This window comes from Gracilinanus agilis, chromosome 1, assembly GCF_016433145.1.
Source record: "Gracilinanus agilis isolate LMUSP501 chromosome 1, AgileGrace, whole genome shotgun sequence".
Taxonomy (NCBI): Eukaryota; Metazoa; Chordata; class Mammalia; order Didelphimorphia; family Didelphidae; genus Gracilinanus; species Gracilinanus agilis.
Window position 1 is genome coordinate 285,135,691 of NC_058130.1, and position 22,486 is coordinate 285,158,176.

Genomic DNA, 22,486 nt, shown 5'->3' on the forward strand with positions numbered 1-22,486 from the left:
ACCTCTTTTCAGAATTTTTGTTTTGTTTTTGTAAGACATAATGGAAGGAAATGTAAAATTTCAGTTAAAACTGTGTGAAAGATGAAATTTTTCCCTATCCAAGATCATAGATTTCCCTGAAATCTGTCCACAGATCCCTATTCAGGAAGAACCCCTGCTTTAGAATATAAACTACTAAAAGAGCCATGGTCTTGGCTATCCACATTCTTCACAGTGCCTCTTGGTACAGGCAGTACCTTTATTATTAGACAAAGAAGCGTTAGCTTGTCCCATTTCAGTTATTCAAGTAGTTTGTGGTTGCATCTCCTCAGCTAGGTGCAGAGAGGGTTTAAGTTCCGCTCCCTTGATGTATTAGAGTCACCACAATCAGGGACAGAGGAAGAGGAACTGATCAATGAATTGAAGAGCATCTTCTACATTTTTTAAGCCCTTACCTTCTGAATTAGAATCAATGCTGTGTATTGGTTCCAAAGTAGAAGAATGGTAAGGGTTAGGCAGTGGGGTTAAGTGACTTGCCTGGCATCACACAGCTAGGAAATATCTGAGGACAGATCTGAATCCAAGATCTCCAGTTTCTAGGTCTCTTAGGTTTGGCTCTCAATCCAAAGAGTCACCTAGCTGCCTCCTGGATCTTCCATTTGTGAGAAGAGAAGAGGAAAGGGAGGTTGAGAGGGAGAAACAAAGGGTATAAAGGAGAAAAAAGGAAGTTTTGGGGGAGGGATATGTAGTTTATTTTATTTACTCCATTATATAATATCAAATATTTACAAGCACCTGGTTTTCAAAATGCTTTGCCACACACTATTTCATAGGATCTTTAGAACACCCCCTTGAGGCAAACAGCGAAGGTATTATTATTGTGACTTCACATATGAAAAAACTAAAACACAAAGAAGTTTGCTGATTTGCCCACAACAGGGGTCGGCAACCTTTTTGGCCATGAGAGCCATAAATGCCACATTTTTTAAAATGTAATTTCGTGAGAGCCGTACAGTGCTCACAGTGCACGTTCCTGTAATAGCGCCTGAAAAAAAATTGACTTTATGGCTCCTGCAGAAAGAACCATATCTGGCCCTCAAAAGAGCCATATCTGGCTCGAGAGCCATACGTTGCTGATGCTGGCCCAGAATCACACAGCCAAGAAGTAGCAAAATTATCAGGTCTTTTGTTCCTTAACCCAGTGGTATTTCTCCTACAGTACGTCTTCTCTTAAATTTCCCTATGTAGGGGGCAGCTGGGTAGCTCAGTCAGTGGATTGAGAGCCAAGCCTAGAGTCAGGAGGTCCTAGGTTCAAATCTGGCCTCAGACACTTCTCAGCTGTGTGATCCTGGGCAAATCACTTGAGCCCCACTGCCTAGCCCTTACTACTCTTCTGCCTTGGAACCAATACACAATATTGATTCCAAGATGGAAGATAAGGGTTTTAAAATTTTTTCCTATGTAATTATAGGCACATAATTATATTATATGTGAATTATGAATGAAAATATAATCTTTAAAAAAAATTTTTTTAAACCCTTACCTTCTGTCTTGGAGTCCATACTGTATATTGGCTCCAAGGCAGAAGAGTGGTAAGGGTAGGCAATGGGGGTCAAGTGACTTGCACAGGGTCACACAGCTAGGAAGTGTCTGAGGTCACATTTGAACCTAGAACCTCCCTCTAGGCCTGGCTCTCAATCCACTGGGCTACCCAGTTGTCCCTGAAAATATAATCTTTGATAATGGTTAAAACTCATCTTACTAAGTAAGAGTAAGGTGTTAAAAAAATCTGTTAAATAAGATACATTACCAGAATACATACTGAAGTGATTAAATATGATTTCTAGGGCATCACATCATCAATAGCAGTTTACAACTGGGCTTGTTTCAAGTTGAACTCTAAGCTGGAAGCCAGTATAGAAAATGGCATTCTGATACAGAGCTATTTCATTTTAGATCTTTTTGTTTACTAGGTTATCTTAAATCTAGTTATTTTGAAAGTAATTTTCTCCTCTAGATTCTGGGAACAAAAAAAGGAACAAAGGCAAAATTTCATCTAAATCAGGGTATAATCAAGCTTTGGGCAGGGGGAGGGAGAAAATTTCTGCTCAAAAACATGTACTGAAGAAATTGGTATAAGCACTTAGAAATACCTCTTCCTCTGCTGTAATCAGAAGGAGAGGATATCAGTCCACAAATAAATAAGTGAGTTGTTCACATTTTTGAAAAGCAGAGATTTGAGATTCAATTTTATGAACATATTGTTGCTTTTTTAAAGGAAAAAATACATTTTATTTGGTTCAATTGAAATGGTGAGATTAAATATAAATATAATAAACTGGGGGCTGTACTTCTTTTTCCTTGTGTTTATTTCAACCCATTTACTTTGGAAATTAGATAACCCAAATCTTTGAATTAAAGCTGTAAGATCAAAACAAAAATCAAAATGACATGCTTGTTATTCTGGGGCCAGTGAACTTGGCCAACTAAATTCAATTTATGCTCTATTTAACTTACCAAGAGTGATATCTGTCCTTCTTTAACAATATTCAAAATGCTTTTAATTTTCTTCACATCCTCACTCCTTTCTTCTGGGACTCCTGAATTCCAGTTCACATGGCTATTCTGCTCATCCAGTTTGGTTTCTGTGGCTGAAGACTGAAGGTGTAAAGTCCTAAGGTGGCTGCTGTTGGGCATGATGTTTTCAACTTTTAGCATACTGGAGCCAGCAAATGCTTTGTTAAGGAAGCCCTTGCTTGGGGGTTCAAGTTCATGGTCTGAATTGCATGTAATCAGAGCTGTAGAAAGCTCTGGGTCTTCAGTAGAATGCTTGTGCTGATCAAGGACAAGAGACTGAGCTTTTCTCAAGTGAGAGCATTTTACTGGGGACAAGACACAAAAGGGTGTCATGCTGGTTGTCAAGCTCTCAGCATTTCCTGTGGTGTTGTTCTTGCTAGAAAGACCATTCACTGTTGAACATATACCCAAAATTCTCTTTTCCGTAGCTGCCTTGGTAAAAGAAGCAAGCTGTTGGCTTGACTTAATGTAAGGCACATCCAGAATCTCATCCATATCAAGATCATAATGCTCCAGCTCTCCCAATAAAACACTGGGCTCAATGCTTTTACTTTTAAGGGCTTCTCCATTTCCAGGGCACAGTTGCTCAGTTGGAGGTGGCTGATCAAAAGCTCCTCCTTTATGGTACTCCACCTTCTCATTCTTTTGGTCATCACTCTCATTATTTTCAAGGGTCTCTGGATGGTGTTTCAAGGGGGAAACCCTCTTCACAGGGCGAAACTTACTATATACATCTGCTATTCCAGTTGGCTTTTGTGCATTTGTAATAAGAGTTGAGACTCCGCAGTTCCAAGTAGAACTAGAAACTAAAATAGTAAAGGAAGGTTATTAGAAGGCACCCAGAATCTTGTTTCTGTTACATTAGTATCTTAAATACATCTTTACCAACACACATTCTATTAAAATTAAGCCGAGATTAAATCTTTGTGTCTGAATACTTCTCAGAGATTATCTTAGCCACACCACAGACACAGACACAGACACACAGACACAGACTGACAGACAGACAGACACAGACACACAAACAGACAGACATAGACACACACCCCAATCATGGACCAAATCACTAACAGAGAAGAGTTGGAGAGGGATTTTGTGAAGATCTGTTTCTCTAGAAAGATTATAAGAAGTTGTTGAGAGCCAGGCCTAGAGATGGGAGGTCCTAGGTTCAAAGCTGTGTAACCCTGGGCAAGTCACTTGACCCCCATTGCCTACCCTTACCACTCTTCTGCCTTGGAACCAATATACAGTATTGACTCCAAGAAGGAAGGTAATGGTTAAAAAAAAAAAAAAAAAAAAAAAAGAATACATTAGTTGGTTATCTATTTGGTAATCACTATATGCTCACACCAGGCAGAGCAAGTACTAGAGGCAGGATAAGAATTATAGAATTAGAAGACAATCTATTGTGGTTCTAAAATTCTTTTCAGCTCTAATCTCTTATCCTACAAGTGAGTTAGCAAAACCCAGTTTGACTAGGATGGTGCCACCACCATGTATGCTAAGGCTCAAATGAGCTAGAGCCTGGCAAATTGCTCCCTCTTCAAACACTTGGCATGCTGTAGCATAGAGTTATGTTTCCTGGGTCCCTGTACTTTATTGCTTATTCTTCATCAGGAATCTCACAAAATACTGTAATTTCAGTGGTCCAAAAGCCTTGCCTCGTGAATGACAAGGCAGTTTCCCAGTAGTACCTTATCATATCAGTTCTTTGTCTAAAAACTTTATATAAGTTTGGGCCCCGAGTAGCTTTTAGGGGCTGAGAATAAGAGTGCATAATTTGTTTAATGTCTGAGTTACTAGTTTGTCCATGGAGGTGGGGACAGTGGAGATGAAGCACCTAGATGGCATTTGTCCCTTTCTTATGCTGCTGCTCCTACTTGGCAGTGTTTCTCCAGGAACAGTTTCCTTTTCTTTTGCCCTGCCTTAGTGCAGGTTTTGAGTTAGTTGGTGAGTCTAGTAGAATAAATGGAGATGGTATTACCAGGAGTGGAGTGAATTAGTGAGAAAAAAGGACAAAAAAGTGAGGTTTTCATAGTTAACTTGGTTATTTTAAACTCAGCTAGACAAGGAGTTAACAACTTTCCAAGAAACATGGCTACTTATCCATCATGTACAGTATCCAAATAAGAGAGAATATGACAAGCTCTTTAGGTTTTAATCCTAGGCTCTTATAAGAGTTAGGTACCTTTTAGTCCTTTGAAAGGAATAACTAACTGCAAGATGAAATCATGAAGAGAAAGGTAGGTTGTAACTTTTGGTTGGGCTAGTTTTGCTATATTGTTTCCGAACTGTTATGGTAAAGGTTTTCTTAGAGATAAAGATTCAATGATTTGTCATGGTTCCATCACTCATTCTCGTCACTTTCTTCTTCTAGTAACCTGTATGGTGAGACAGATTTCTATACCCAATAGATTGTGTATGTACTTTCCTTATTGAGCCAATTCCAAGGAGAGTAAGATTCATATGGTCCCCTTCCCACCTCCTCAATTTCCCCCTCCACTCTAAAATCTCTTTCATATCTCTTTTATGTGAGATAATTTGTCCCATTATATTTTCCCCTTCCTCCTCCTCCTCCCAATGCAATATTATTTCTCGTGCCTTAATTTTATTTTTTTAATTAATTTTATTTATTTTTATATATGTCTTCATATTCAACTCATGCCCTTGCCCTCTGTCTAAATATACTCCTAACTATCCTAATATTGATAAGGTTCTTTGGAGTTATAAGAATCATGTTGTCACGTAGAGATCTACCCAGTTTGACTTTGCTGAATGTTTTGTGATTTCTCTTTCCTGTTTACCTTTATATGCACCATTTGAGTCTCGTATTTGGGAGTCAAAATTTCCAATCTGCTATGCTCTTTTCATCAGGAGTATTTGAAAGTACTCTATTTCATTGAATGCCCATTTCCCGCCTAAAGGATTATGCTCAATTTTACTGGGTAAATGATTCTTGGCTGAAGTCCTAGCTCTTTTACCCTCTAGAATATCATATTCCAGGCCCTCCTATCCTTTAGCTTAGAACCCACTAAATCTTGTATTAGCTTAACTGTGGCTCTATAACATATGAATCATTTCTTTTTGGCTCTTTGAAATATTTTCTCCTTGACCTTAGAGTTCTGGATTTGGCTATAATATTCCTGCGAGTTATCTTTTTGGGATCTCTTTTTGGGAGGTAACCAGTGGATTCTTTCAATTTCTACTTTGCCTTCTGGTTCTAGAATAAGGGCAGTTTCTTTTAATCATTTCTTTAAAGTTAATGTCTAAACTTTTGATCATGGCATTTAGGTAGTACAATAATTCTTACATTATCTCTCCTGGTTTTATTTTTCAGGTCAGTTGTTTTGCCAATGTTTGCCAAATATTTCATTTTTCTTTTGTATTTTTTTTTTATTCTTTTGACTTTCTTTGATTATTTCTTGATGTCCCATGGAATCATTAGCTTCTACTTGCCCAATTCTAATTTTTCAGACATGATTTTCTTGAGTGAGCTTTTGTACTTCCTTTTCAGTTTGGTGAATTCTACTTTGTAGAGTTCTTTTTCTCAATTAATTTGTGTACCTCTTTTTCCATATGGCCAATTCTGCCTTTTAAAAGCTTCTTCTCTTCAGTGCATTTTTGTATATGTTTTTCCATTTGACCAATTCTGCTTTTTAAGAGTTCTCTTCATTGGATTTTCATTCTCCTTTTATAGATTCCTCTTTACTGTTTTTTTAAGGTATGAGTTCCTTTAGTATTTTTTGTGCCTCTGTTACCAAGCTGTTGACTCTTTTTTTCATGATTTTCCTGTATTACTCTCATTTCTTTTCCCAATCTTTTTCTACTTCTCTTTGATTTTTAAAATATTTCTTGAGCTCTTCTGTTAATTCTTTTTGGGCTTCAGAGAAATTTCTAATTTTTCTCTGAAGCTTTGGTTGTAGCTATACAACTTAGTTGTTTTCTTCTCAATTTGTATTTTGATCTTCCCTGTCATCAAAACCAATTTTTGAGTTGTTACTTTTTTTTGTTGTTCATTTTCTAGTCTTTTTCATTTTTTTCATTTTAAAAATATTAAAGTTGGGAGTCTTTAAATGAACTGAAGGGAGTGCTTTTCTAAGTTAAAGTGTTTTGTGCACCTATCTTCAGAGCTGGCTCTGGGAATCTATCTGCTTTTGGTTTTTTCAAGGTGGTGTGATAAAAAAGAGAGGTATGTTTAATACTCTCCAGGTCTGTGCTTTTGTTTAAGGGTAACAAAATGCACTCTTTTCCACCCTGAAACTGTGTCTCCTCCTCCCCTGTGGCTGTAATTGCCTGTGTATACTAGAGTTCCTCCTCCCCACTGCTGACTGGATCTGCATATGGGCAGTACAAGAAGAATCTTGCACCAAGAATCAGCAAGGGGACTTCTGTACTATCTTTTTGAGCAATCGTCCAATCTTCTTTACTGTCTGTGACTGAGAATCCAGAAGACTTTGCTGCTGGTTCAGCTGTTCCCAGAATCCATTGCAGTGGTGGGGCCTGCACTGGCACCTTGCTTTGTGTTCCACCAGGTTGCACTGGATCCCATGTGTTTACTTTCTGAGTTGTTTTGGGCTGAAAAATTACTTCATTTTGTCTTTTTGTGGGTTATGCTGCTCTAGAATTCATTCTGAGGCATTGCATCATAGTTTTTTGGGGGCAGTTTTTTAGAGATCAGATGGGTCTGTGTATCTTCTCTGTCACCTTGGCCCTGACCCCCCAAAAATGATTTATTAAAAACAAAAAAAGAAAAATGAAGTTCAGAAAGGGAAAAAAATATAAGCAGGGCAGTGTTGAAACTACAGTGCTAAAGGGGCAGCTACACTGCACAGTGTATAAAGCCCCAAGCCTAGAGTCAGAATGATAAGTATTCAAATTTGACCTCAGATATTTCTTGGCTGTGTGACTACAAGACAATCCCAATCCCCTAGTCTTTACTGATCTGCTATCAAATTTAAGCCAGAAGTTAAGGTTTTTTTTAAAATTTTTATTAAAAACACCTAAACTTCAAGTATGAATTTATTAAAGCTGTAATCAACAAGGGGAAGGGGGAATCAAACATAATAAACAGTTTCCTATATAACTCTTTTTTGGCTTTTTTCTTTGTAGACTGATATGCTCATGTATGAATATATTCATTATGAAGAAGGAAAAAAAAATTAAAACAAAATAAGTTCAGCCACTGAATGGAAAATAGGGAGATTTGAAATGGGGAAACCGATTAGATCATTCCAAGAGTCCAAAGTGAGAGGTAATGAGGAACTGAATTAAGGTGGCAAATGTGTGAGAAATGAGAATGGGACGTACAAGAATGGCCTTGGAGAATGGGATGTTTAAGAAAGGCCTTGGAGAATTAAGAAAAAACATTATTTAACTACTGATTGAACATGGGAGATGAGGAAAAATAACGAGTCAAAAATGAGGAGATGGCAAACCAGAGAAATTAGAAGAATTTCCGTAGGAAGGGAGAAATTTGAAAGAAAAGTGATTTTTATTTAGGCATATATTTTTAAAAAGAATTAAATATATATATTACACATAAATAAATATAAATAAAATAATATAGTTATTATTATTACATAATAATTAGCACTTACATTTTAAGGGATGCAAAGAACTTTACATAAGTTATTTCATTTGATCCACATGAAAACTTTGGAATGTAGATACTATTATTGACCCTATTTTACAGATGCAAAAACTGAGGCTGAGGAAAGGTCTTGCCTTGGGATTATACAAGTGGTATATGAATCAATATTTGAACTCTGGTCTTTCCAACTCCAAGTCCCTCACTCTATCTACTGCTAATGAATTCTGGTGATGGATCCAAAATATAGAATGAGATACACTTTCAGACAAGACAAATGTATGTGTTTGGTTTTTTTATTGTGTTTTTGATGGAGAGGGGGTGTTGGATGTGTGGGGAGAGTTAGCAACAGTATTGCCCAGAAAAGGGAGGGAATAAAATATATTTAAAACGCACAGAAGAGAACAAAAGGAATTCCAGAGGGAAACACAGACAAGTAAGACAGTTTTTAAAAGTAGCATGTTTAGTTTATTATGTACATTTTTAAAAATCTGTTCACAATAATTATATATTAAAAAGATAATTAGTTGTGTTTTAGATTTGCTGAGTTTGAGATGTCTATGAGGCTTCCAGTTTTGAAAGTTCAATGAGGGGGCAGCTGGGTAGCTCAGTGGATTGAGAGCCAGGCCTAGAGGCAGGAGGTCCTAGGTTCAAATCCGGCCTCAGACACTTCCCAGCTGTGTGACCCTGGGCAAGTCACTTGACCCCCATTGCCTACCCTTACCAATCTTCCACCTATAAGTCAATACACAGAAGTTAAGAGTTTAAAATTTAAAAAAAAAAAAAAAAAGTTCAATGAGCACTTTGTTAGGGAGTGTAGAGAAAGAAGAAAGCCGGAGGGAAGAGCCTTAGGGTAACCGCAGAGCCAGCAAAAGAGACTGAAGAAGAATAGTTTAAAAAGAGAGGAAGAAAATTAGGAGGAAATAAAATCACAAAACCTCAGAGAAAAGAAAAGGAGAAGAGACCAAGAAGGCATAGGGAAATTAAGTTATTTGCCTTAGAACATATGGATAAGAAGCAACAGAGCTACAATTTGAACCCATGTCTCCTGCGTTAAAAATCTGGTGTGTTTTCACAATTTAATGCTTTCTCTCATAATGATATCATTTAAGTCACAGCATTCAAAGAGGCCTGTGGCCTGTAATTTAGAGATAGTTTATACACCCCTTTTTCTATAGGGGAAAAAAGTGCTCAGATACATTGCTAATGTTTGTATTTCTACTTAAAACTTTATAACAAATACTTCTAACTATTTTAATGTCTTTGGAAATTCTTGAAAATGTGCATCTCAGGATATAATAAAAAAAAATTTTAAAGCACGTAACTCAGTGGGTCAACACAAAGAGCACGTTGTACCAATATATTTATATATTGTATAAGATCCTGGGTTCAAAGGGCTACACTTTTATGTTGGTTTTATTTACATGTGAAATTTTTTCCAAGTGATACAGGGAAATGGATACCATATGTTTCCCAGCTATTTTGATCTGACAGGAATCATTAAGAACTCTACATGGAAATGGATTCTGTCTGTGCCTTATGAAAATAATTCCTGCTATAGTAGGGTCTAGACATTGCAAAAGAAGCATCAACATTTTGATTTTGTTGTCATTCTCTTTATTCACAAATCTATTATTTTTGTCTGAGGCTAAAAATGAAATATTTTTCCTATTCAGTCCTTTGGCTTGATGAAACACAAAATGCAGTGGAGAGTGATATTAAAACTTTTTTTTTTTTTTTATAGCTTCATCTTTGTAATGGTGCTCAGGTTTGTTGTTTCTTTTCTTTTCTTTTTTGTGTAGTTATAATATAAAGATCCTCAATCAGGGCAATGAAATTATAATTGAGAAAAACTCACAAACTTTAGCACTGGGATTATAATCTGGGAAGCCACACAAAACTGTAACACTGGTACTTCCAAGTTTGTTGCCTCTTTACAAAAGCTATATGTCCCAATAAAAACCAAGCACTCAAACCCTAACATGTTGATTTCTCTTAAAGTGGGCAAAGACTGAACAAACTAAGGGCTAACTTTAAGATAAAATTCAAGACAAACTTAAAGAAAACTTGGTCCTTTACTTTTTAACTTCAGGTATCTGTTATAAATTTTATTTATTCAACTAATAGAATACTAGTAAATTGTTTAGTTGCTATATTAACAGAAGACCAATGAATCATTGGCAGAAATCTTCCAAGAAATTTTCTTCTTAGAAATCCTAAATTATTTTTAGAAACAACAAATTAACAAAATAATCACAAATGTGTTGGAAAATAAAATTGTATATTTTTAGTGGAGTATGGTCCTTGAGGACAGAAACTGCATCTTGTTACTGTGGCTCCCTATAGTGCCCCGCATAATGTTTTGCTCATAAAAGACAATATTTATTGATAATGAATTTAGTAATGTATTTGTCCAATAAATTTTGTCTCAGTCTGTATTCTCTCTGAAATTATTTTATATTTTAAAAGTTAGCACATATATTCAGTTAAACATTTCTCATCTCTTCCCTTCCCCATTCTGTCCCCAAACTAGTTCAGATAATTTCTCTCTTATAGTTTTAAAACTAAAGACAGTGGATATTCTATGGTATGCCAAAAGTGCAGTAATTATCTTGTTTTGATGCACATTTAGGGCAAAGCCACCTATTTTGAATCTGGCCTATGAGTATTAGTTTCCGAAAAAAGCATATATCCAGATTAAAAATACTATGCAAATATGAACTTAACACATAGGATGAGTGCTAGGCATATTAAAAAAAATTAAATATGAGTACTAAACTAAATAAATACTAATAATTCATATTAGTCTAGCACTTCAAAATTTGCAAAGTATTTTCATAATTGCTATCTTATTTAATCATTAAAACAAATAGATAAGTGTATTCATTATTCCATTTTGCAGATAAGTAGATTGAAATTTAGACTTTCCCAAGTTCCTAAAGTTGTTTAGTAGAGTCAAAACTTGGATTCAGTTCTCCTGACCCAATATATGACAATATTCAAACTCTGGGAGTTGTGAGTCTCACCTTGATTGACAGGTGAAGACAGTTGGAGACATCAGAATGTTCCCAGATGCCATGAGGACAAGGGGAAAGGCGGTTGGCCAGGGGATATAAATACCCTGATAGCCATCTGACAAGGGCCCTTTGGCTTTGGTCCCTTGGCCTGGAACCCTTGGCCTTGGACACTGATCTCTGATCTTGGAGCATTGACCTGTGGATCTCTGACCAGGGTCCTCTGATTCTCTTGAATTCCCCTAGATATTTAGACATCTGAACCATCATTAGATATTTAGGTATCCGGGCCCAGGTGGGAGCTAGGAAGAGGGAAGGAGAAGAAGCAGAGGGAGGTAAGGGAGATATTTCCTTACGGCTGTAGCACTGACATAACAACTGGCAATAAGAAGCTGATATCTGTATCAACCAAGCAGATTGCTTTCTCTGGTTTGACCGTGGCCAAGCTGAGCCAGAGGAGGAGAAGAACAAGAGCTCCAGCATTATTGGAACAGCAGATAGTCCTGAGGGATTAGTGATCATAGCCATTAGTGATAGGGTCTCCTATCCCAATCCATTCCTGATTATTCATTTCTCTTAATAACATCTGTAGATAAGTTTATTTAGTACATTCTGTAAGGCAGGATTTATGCAAGATCTCTTGCATTTGCAAAATTACCCTAGGCAATCCTGGCAGTTAGGGGAATGGAACTTTGGCCCTGCCAAGTCCCAGTCTCAAGACCTGACTGTTGGAGCGGGGACTATAAATACCCCTGGAGAACCAACCTGGGAGTTCTGATTTCCTTGTCCTCACCCCAGACACCCAGCTACCCCTGGATTTCCCTTGGGGCCCTGGGTTGGAGGAAGGAGGATCATGGGTAGGAAATTAGGTTAAGCCAGCCTAGCAACAGGGACACCCCTAAAACAGATAACCAACCTCATCTGTCTAGCTGGTGGACCACAACATCAGGGCAGTGGAAATCAGTCCCTCAGCCTGATCTTACCTTCTGAGGCCCTCTGCCAACACAGGCCAGTCACCCTTAGCAACAGCTTCTCCAGACACTAACCCTCCTTCCTCAGTTTTCCCTCCTCTGTTTAAATAAACCCTTAGCCTGATACTGTGAGCTTCTATATTTATTTAAAACATCATCCAGGGCTAAGGGGCTGTGGAGAGGGAAGATATCAACCACCTGACTTCAGAGGGAATATTGGCCAGGCATCCATTTTATTCAGGAAGTGTGGCAGCTTCACTTCCTGTTGGTTACTGCTTTCACTCCAGCAGGGAGGGGCTCCTCACTCTCCACCTTAGAGGAGCCTACAGACAACAGGGAGACTGACTGGGCATCACTCCTCAGGCATACACATCCCTGGCTGTCTCAAACCATCAATTACTGTAGTTTTAAGCTCCCTGGCCAGGTGTCTCTCTGATACCACCAGCTCCCCTAATATCAGCCTGTTTACCCCCTTATTATACTTCCTGAGTAGTTATTACATCACAACTCTTGGGGAGGGAGCAACGCAGTCAGATGAAAGCGTTATCTAAGGCTAATAGAGCCCAATAATTAATAATCAATTCAACCCCAGGTAGGACCTGAAAGGGTTACCCATCCACCTGACCTTTGGGGATCCTGCCTGGGTGCTGTTATTGAGAAGGGGCAGTTATTATAACATCCAGCTGAGTGACAGGACTCGGGTGTTCCTATATCAGCTATCAAGGGAATCCAAAGCACAGCTTCCCTGATTAATATACTCTATAATAACTATAATAGTAGACAAAGATACCTTCTTTATAACACCCATTACACCACAAAGCAAGGTAATGATTAGCAAACTGCAGGATATTTGTGGAACACATAAAAAGTTAAGGCATATCTTGAGGATAATCATATGTGTCATGTTGAAAACTGTTCTATGTTTACATGGTTCCTACAATCTTTCCTCCTTTGCATATTTTGCATACAAATGCATATTTTATTATATATGACTCATGTTGGAACATAACACATTCTTTTGAACTCTTGACTTTAATCAGATTTCCACAAGTTAATCATTATGAGACTAAGTTAATTGCTGACAGAGGACAATTATCTGGCTTCTGGGACTGATAAAATAATATTTCCTTATGAAGATAATGTACAGTTTGCTATAAGCATGGGTCTTATTTTCAAGCCTTGATGGCAGTGGCGGCTGCCAAAAATGCTCATTCTTTGCTGTCATTTGCTTATATTAGAATCCTAATATGAAATTTGGACTTTTTTATTTGAAAACTAGCTTTGGAAATCAAAGTGAAAAAAATCACCTTCCAAGTTATTTTTCTTTAAGTATCAAGCAAATTTTGGTTTCTATCACAAACGACAAAAAAAAAAAAAAAAAAAAAAAAAAAAAAGCTTCATGCAGCATTCTTTGGTTATATCAATTTCTATGCCAAGCAGAGACATAAGCAATAATATCATTTCCATGTTAGAACATATAGCAACATTTTTTTTAACCTCTACTAAGAGAGTCATTGGGAATCTAAGTTCTTGTGAATATTTTTATTCTAAGTCTTATATATTTCATTACATTCAAACACTTAAGAGTGTAAGAGAAGTTAATGAAAGTTTTAATAGTGGGTTCTAGATTCTTAAAGTTTTTATAAATAGGTCTCAAGCAAACACCTCAGACTCTGAAGGAAGCAATGATAAGTGGCTTATATCTTTATCTGGCAACAGAAAAAAAAAATATGGAGCCCAAGGGGAAATAGATATGCTTAGGGCAACTAACTGGATAGTAACCTCAAATTGGAAATAACTTGGACTATTTGAGGAACTGGGTCAGGTAGGAAAGGAAAATCTGTATTAATAATCCTGTGGAAAAGGAAAATCTAAGTGAATCTTCCCTTCAACCCCTCCAACACATGCTACTTTTCCTCATTCTAGGATCTGAAAAATTGAAGATGAGGGCTCAATCTCAGCTACCCATTTTGGTTTTGTTAGGGGAGAAGGCTGGATGGTTGCTATGACTGAAATTAAGTAAACACTTCTTTAGGAGAATTTTGAAGAGTAGGAATGCCCTGGATGAGCATTACTTGTATGTACTTTCTTTCTCTGCTCCCAAAGATTTCAGGAACCAACAGTTGAAGAAATCCTGAAGCTGTAGCAAGAGAGGGGAAGGAAAGTAGGGAGTAGTAATGGAGATATTTTATTCATCTCAGACTAAAATTTTATCTAGAAAACATTAACTGATGATCTAATCATAACAACTGCCTAATTGACAAAGGAAAAGATTTATCTGAATTAGGTCAAGAAAATACCTCTCAGTGACTGATGGGAAGAAACAATAGTAAATAATAAGTATGTATTTATATTATATGTATATATATGTATATGTATATGTATGCATACCTATATATAACTATGTTTTGTTGTTCAGTTGTTTCAAATGTATTTAATTCTTTTTTACTCCATTTGATTTTTTCTTCCCAAAAATATTGGAATTTCCTTTTCCAGTTCACTTTACAGATGAGGAAATAGGTTTAAGTCAAATAGGTTTAAGTGACTTCACCAGTTCCCACAGCTATTAATAATCTGAGACCAGATTTGACCTCAAGATGAGTTTTCCTGACTTAAGGCTGGCACTCTCTCCACTATACCACTTAGTTTCCCTTTAAAATAAAATTGTAAAAAAATGGCTCTCCATCTGAATAATATCCCATCAAAGTAATATCCCATCATAAAAGATGTAGTATTTTGAAAATGAGATTTTTAGACCTTAAAATAACTTTTAAACACAGTACTTGGGTATTTTACACATGAGGAAACAGAGTTCCAGAAAATCAAGTGATCTGCCACAGATAACACAGGTAAGGAAGAAAAGCCAAGATTCATGTTTAGCTCATCTGATTTCAAATCTAGTACTTTTCTTACTGTACCTTAATGTCTCTTTTTATTCTGTCATCTAAAAATATGTTTAATCTTAGTTCTTTTTTTGCCATTCTCCAGTTGTTGGGAATGAATTTTATGCCCAGATTTTTGTTATTACAAGTAAAGTCTTTATGATTCTCTCTCTTCTCATCTTCATCTCCCACCTGCCCTGGCTTCCTTCAAGTTTCAACTAAAATCCCACCTACAAGAAGTCTTTCTCAGTGCCTCTTTTTTTTCTTTTAATTATATTTTATTTTCCTCAATTACACACAAAAAAAATTTATAACATTTCTTTTTTTAAAATTTTGAGTTCCAAATTCTTCCCCTCCCTTTCTCCCTTCAAGCCTCCCTAAAATGGTAAATAAGCAATTTGATATAGTTTGTACATCCTCAATCATGCAAAATATATTTTCATATTAGTTGTGTTGTGAAAGAATGCAGAGACCAAAAAAGAAAAGCATAAAAAAATAAAGAAAATGAAAAAGAGTATGCTTTAATTTGCATTGATTTTCCTTCTTGGGAGGTAGATAGCATTTTTCATCATGAGCCATTTGGAATTGTCTTGAATCATTGTATTGCCAAGAATAACAGTCATTCACATTTGATCATTGCTGTTACTTGGTTCAATGTTCTCTTGGTTCTGCTTACTTCACTTCGTACTAGTTCATTTAAGTCTTTTATAAGTTCTTCTGAAATCGTCCTGTTCAACATTTCTTATGGCACAATAGTATTCCATTACAATCACATATCACAACTTGTTCAGCCATTTCCTAATTGACAAATAGCCCTGCAGTTTTCAATTACTTACAAAACAAAAACAGTTACTCTAAGTATTTTTGTACAAATAGGTCTTTCCCCCTTTTAATCTCTTTGAGATACAAACCAAGTAGTGGTATTGCTGAGAAAATGGTATGTGCAGTTTTATAGCACTTTGGGTATAGTTCTAAATTGTATTCCTGAATATATGGATCAATTCACATCTCTACCAACAGTGTATTAGTGTCCCAATTTTTCCACATCCCCTCCAATACTTATCATTTTCCTTTTCTGTCATATTAGCAATCTGAGGCATGAGGTAGTTCCTCAGAGATGTTTTAATTTGCATTTTTCTAATAAAGTCATTTAAAACATTTTTTCATCTGATTTTTTTGTTTTGATTTCTTTATCTGAAAACTGCCTGTTGTATCTTTTGACCATTTTTCAATTGGGGAATGACTTGTATTTTTTTATATTTGACTCATTTCTATATGTTTCTGAGAAATGAGTCCTTTATCTGAGACATTTTGCTACAAAACTTTTATTCTCAGCGTTCTGCTTTCCTTTTCATCTTGAATGTATTGGTTTTATTTTTCCATACCTTTTAAAAATTTAATATAATCAAAATTATCCACTTTACATGTCTTAATATTCTCCATCTCTTGTTTGGTCATTATTTCTTCCCTTATCCATTGATCTGACAGAGAAACTATTCCATATTTCCCTAATTTACTTATGGTATTACTCTTTATGTCTACATTTTGACCTTATTTTGGAACATAGTATGAGATGTTGGTCTACATCCAGTTTCTGCCAGGCCATTTTCTAGTTTTCCCAGAAGTTTTTGTCAAATAGTGAGTTCTTGTCCCAAAATTTGGTATCTGGGATTTATCTAACTCTAGATTACCTTGGTCAATTACTACTGTGTAATCTATTCCCCTGATCCACCATTCTATTCTTAGCCAATACCATATTCTTTTGATGATTATCTCTTTATAATATGGTTTAAGATCTGGTACAGTTAGGCTGCCTGCCTTCACATTTTTTCCATTAATTCCTCTGATATTCTTAACCTATTGTTCTTCTAGATGAATTTTATTATTTTTCTAGTTATATAATATAATTTTGGTAGTTTGGCATAGCACTGAATAAGTAAATTAAATGAGACAGAATTCTCATTTTTATCATATTGGCTCACAGTCTATCCATGAGCAATTAGTGTTTTTCCAAATGCTTATATCTTTATTTGTGGGAAAAAGTGTTTTGTAAATGCATTTATATAGTTTTAGGTTTCTTTTGGTAGGTAGACTTCCAAGAATTTTATATTGCCTACAATTAATTTAAATGTAATTTATCTATCTCTTGCTGCTGGATTTTGCTGGTAACATACAGAAATGCTGATGATTTATATGGGTTTATTCTATATCCTGCATTTCATTAAATATCCAGTTTTTTCCCAAAAGGATTATATTCCTTTTCAATGAGTAGATAACTCTTGATTGTAATCCTTGATTTTCTACCTCCAGAATATCATATTTTAAAAGCTCTCTGATTTTTTATAGTAGAAGCTACTAAATCATATGTGATCCTGACTGTGGTTTAAGACAACATTTGAATTTCTTTTTTATTTCTGCTTGCAATATTTTCTCTTTGACTTGGGAATGCTAGAATTTGGCTATAGTATTTCCTGGGGGTTTTCATTTTAGAATCTTTTTACAGAGGTGATCAATGGATTCTTTTAATTTGTATTTTACCTTCTGGTTCTAGCATATCAGGACATGTTTCATTGATAAGTTCTTGAAATATGATGAATAGGCTGTTTTTTAAAAATCATGGCTTTCAGGTCATCCAATAGGTCTTAGATTATATCTTCTAGGCTTATTTTCCAGGTCATTTGTTTTTCCAAGGAGATATATTACATTTTAAAAAATTTCATGCTTTTGTTGGAGACATTAGCTTCAATTTACCCAGTTTTTAATGTGTTAATTTTTCATTGAATTTTTGTACTTCCTTTTCCATTTGGCCAATTCTACTTTTTAAGTAGTTGTTTTCTTTAATTAATTTTTGCACATATTTTTCCATTTTTTGTGCTTCCTTTACCAAGCTGTCCTTTTTATCATGATTCTCTTGTGATATTCTCATTCCGCCCCCCCCCCCCATTTTTTGGTTTCTTTTCTTATTTGATTTTCAAAACCCTTTTCAAGCTCTTCGGGGAATTCTTTTGGACTTGGCATCAATTTGCACTTTTCTTTGAGTAGCCTTTTTAGTATTGTGGCCAGGTTCTTTTTTTGTTTTTGCTTTTTGGGGGGTGGATTTAATTTTCTAGTCTATTTCTTGACTTTAAAATGGACTCTGCTCTTGGGGTGGAGGGCATCCCAGGCATCAGATTTTCATAATGCTCTTTTCAGAGCCAATTCTGGAAGATATGTAAGTTTTTAGTTTTTCTAAGTTGATATGAAGGAAAGGTGTGGTCACTCTTCTCCTGTCTTGTGTTCTGGTCTATAAGCAAGCACATGTACTCTTTTTTACCTTGGACCAGCAACCTCACTCCACTGTAGCTGCACATTTTAGTGTGGCAGTGCTTTTCCATACCACACTGTGGGCTGAGAGGTCTGCTGTTGGTTTTTGCAGAAGCCTAGGGCTATGCTTATTCTAGAATCTGTTCCACTTTCATCTCAGTGAGAGATACTTTTCCTGTCAATCTTTTATGCTGCCTTAGCTAGAAAACTGCATTACCCTGAACATTTGTTTTTTTAGTCACTTCAGAATAAGTTATTTGTATAGGAATCTAGAGGCACTCAGAAAAATTACTGCCTTACTCCACCATTCTTGAATTCTATCTCCCCAGTTCTAATCTTCTCACACTGACAAATTCACTTGAGTGAATTAAGTCTTATTCTTATTATATTCTTATAATAATTCTTAATTATGAATTAAGGACTCCAGGTCCTTTTGCTGTGGTTGCTTTTTCTCACATTCTGCAGCCAATTTACTCTAAACAAATAAACAAACAAACAAATGAATGAATGAATAAATATATATGTATGTATATATGTATATGTATACACACACACACACATATATATATATATTCCTAAAAAGAGAGAAAACAATTACTTCCTTTGTAGTTGATATAGCTCTAGCATTACTAACATCAGGAAAATAGACTTCTGAGTTATAACTGAAGCTGGGGGTATTTTTTTAAGTTTTAATACCATTTGAACCATAAGAAATGCAAGGTTGCTATCCCTTGTTGTGGCAATATTAGGATGGTAAAGAAAGCTGGCTTTGGGAATTGATTAAGAATGAAATTTTTCACCAGCCTTAGAGAAATTGTAAGTTCTGTATTCTTTTAAAAGTAAGAGCATGAGATCTTTGAAAGAAAAAGACCTTAACAAAAAACAGACATTGGCTTGTAGCTTCTACTCTTCCTCTTGTCTTGCCAACAGAGCAACAATGCCAATATGTCTTAGCCAAACATATTTATAAGACAGAGAGCAATGCAGGTGCATCTATGAATAAAGCAAAAGAAAATGAATATCAGAGGATATTCTTAGAGCAAATGAATGAGCCTCAGCTTAGTCTTAAGATATTTAAGAAACATTTATATTCAATTGCAAGGAATAACCATAAAATTGAAAACAGAGGATAAGGACTAGACATGATTTCATTGATAAAGGAACAGCAGGGAGAGGAAAATGATTCCACCAATGCTAGTCAGTATCTTTACTGTAAACTTATAGTCTTAGAAAGGTACCTGAGAGCACTGAAAGAGTAAGTGACTTGCTAGGAAACATTGCTTTAAAAAAAAAAAGAAAAGAAAATAGAAGTGAAAATATTTGCTTATTAAGGAATTCAAAATGAAGCTTTCAAAGAATAACTTCCTTAACTGTCCCTCTATTAAGGAAGTATATTAATAACAACAACTCTACATCTTTACAGATGTATCAAAATTTAATCTATGACCTTTCCCCAGCCTCATAATTACAATCTCTAGACAGATAAAGAACTTAATGTTCAGAGGAAGTTGGGTGACAAGGACACATAATAATGGCAGAACCAGGATTAGGGTTTCCTGACACATTGTTCAATATTCACAGTGCACATAGTAGGCACTTAATAAGTGCTTATTAACTGGATGACTTTCCCTTTATTAGAATACCAAATGCTATCTAATTGGCTATTTTATTAACGAAATATACCTATTGAAACTATATCTGGGAAATGGAACCCAAGAACCAATAACACTAGCAAAATGTTTGTTAATTTTAATCTTAATTTAAATTTTAAAATAAAATTTTTATAACACATAGTAACTGATGGCCTTGGAGCAATTGATTTAAATAATGAATCCTTTTCATACCTAGAATTTAGTAAACAAGCAAAATAGTATAAAACTGGGGACATGTAGTAGGTGAGGAGAAAGAAGGGGGAAAAAAAGTATTAATGTCTTTTAAGTAAATGTTGAAAGGTAGAACCTTTCCATTTTGCTTGCCTCTATGGTTAAAGCCTTAAATTAATTTAAGGAAAGATGACTGAATGAGAAGAATCCTACAGTTTGGTTCTTCCCCAGTTATCCTCACCCCTGGTTTTTTCCTCTCAGCCTATGTCTGTACTGCCATCCTCATGGCAATAAACTTTTGCCATCGATAATCAATTGGTAATATCCAAAGGTGAGCCCTGCTTTCAGGGTAAACTGAGTACTGTGAATCTCTGTGGCATGAGAGGGAGGAAAGAGGGTAGAACTGATACAAGCATTCTGGAGAGCAATATGGAACCATGTTCAAAGACCCATAAAGCTGAATATTCTTTGATAGCAATGTTACCACTGTGTTTGTATCCCAAAGAGATCAGAAAGAGGGGTAAAGGCTATATTTGTCAAAAAATATTTTTAGCAGATATTTTTGTAGTGGCAAAGAATGAAGGCATTGCAAGTGTGTCCATTAATAGGAGAAAATTATTGTTTCATAAGAAATGATGAACAAGATGAGTTCAGAAAAACTGGAAAAGACTTAAATGAACTGATGCAAAGTGAAGTGAGAAGGATCATAGGGACAGTGTATAAAATAATACAAATATTTATGATGACCAACTGTAAAGAATTAAAATATTATCAGCAAAACAGTGTTCTAAGATAATCCCAAGGGACTCATGCTAAAAACACAAACAAACAAAAAATGCCATCCACTGTCAAAGAAGGAACTGTTGGAATCTTATTGCAGACCAAGGCATGCCATCTTTTGCTTTATTTCCTTCACAAGTTTTTTATTTTATATGTGATATGTGTCTTTACTCACAACATGGGAAATATGGAAATATGCATCTTATGAAAGTGCTTTTATAACCTATATCAGACTTTGGGGGAGAAACAGAATCTGAATTGCAAAAAAAGTCAGAAAATAATTGTCAAAAATTGTTTCTACATGTAATCAAGGAAAATAAAATTTAATAAACTGAATGAAGAGAAGAAATTAAGAACTGAAAAAAGGGTCATCTCAATGGACAAGTACTTTATGGACCAAAAACTTAAGTCAATTTTTCTTTAGAAGAGTGAATAGTTACAAATTCTACAGGCCACATCAGATTACAATGAGGAAACTTTTTGAATATTCAGGTTGGTTCAGAAAAGCTATCAAAGATTTCATTGAAAATGTCAACAGAGGGGCAGCTGGGTAGCTCAGTGGATTGAGAGTCAGGCCTAGAGATGGGAGGTCCTAGGTTCAAATCTGGCCTCAGACACTTCCCAGCTGTGTGACCCTGGGCAAGTTACTTGATCCCCATTGCCCATCCTTGCCACTCCTCCACCAAGGAGCCAATACATAGAAGTTAAGGATTTAAAAAAAATCTAAAAAAAAAAAAAAAGAAAGAAAGAAAATGTCAACAGAATAAGAACAGAAGTAAAAGCTCCTAAGGATGGAATCAGGATCTTGAATAAGAGATGATCAAATTTAGAACAAAAGACTCAATAACCAAGAATTCTCTAAAAAAGAAGAGTTGAACTGCACTGCAAAATGAAGAAACAGGAAAAAATGATAGAAAAATTAAACAAAAATAAGCCCAGAAACACATGGGAGCTCTACAAATCAAGAATATTGAACATAAAAATAGGAGATAATCGAATGACCATAGGTCTTTCAGGAAATTATCAGGAAAAAAAGAAAACCTAAATACCAAGCTTCAAGAAATCATACAGAAACTGGAAAGACCTCCAGGAATTAATGCAGAGAGAAAGGAGCAGAACCAGGAGAATGGTCATTCACAGAGACTGATACACTATGGCACAATCAAACATAATGGATTTCTCTACTGAGGGACTTAGGAGAAAGAACACTATCCACATCCAGAGAAAGAACTGTGGGAGTAGAACACAGAAGAAAAATACCTGTTTTATTATCTCCTATACTGAGTGTTACATTGCTTTTTTACCTTTCTGCTGGAGGTATCAATCTCCTACTTTTTCCTTTATGACTTATTCTAAGTTCTAAGTAAGTATTTTTTTCAGAATTGACCATTTCTCTTTTTATTCAACTTGCATTAATTTTTTTCATGCAAAAGCTTTTTAATTATATGTAATCAAAATTAACTATTTTATCTTCTGTGCTTCACCATTCTTTAGTTGATAATGAATTCACCTTCTAATCATGGTGGTGAAAGATACCTGATTTCTTCTTCTGTTCTACCTTTAAAAAATA

At 35.6% G+C, this 22,486-nt stretch overlaps 1 protein-coding gene across 1 annotated transcript in view; it reads right to left on the bottom strand.

Moving 5' to 3' along the window:
• LOC123250939 (synphilin-1-like) overlaps positions 1 to 22,486 on the bottom strand; it is a 164,850-nt gene that overhangs the window by 72,213 nt on the left and 70,151 nt on the right. Inside the window, exon 4 of the mRNA XM_044680053.1 lies at positions 2,497 to 3,362. Coding sequence (XP_044535988.1) covers positions 2,497 to 3,362 — 866 coding nt within the window. The remainder of the gene's footprint in view (positions 1 to 2,496; positions 3,363 to 22,486) is intronic.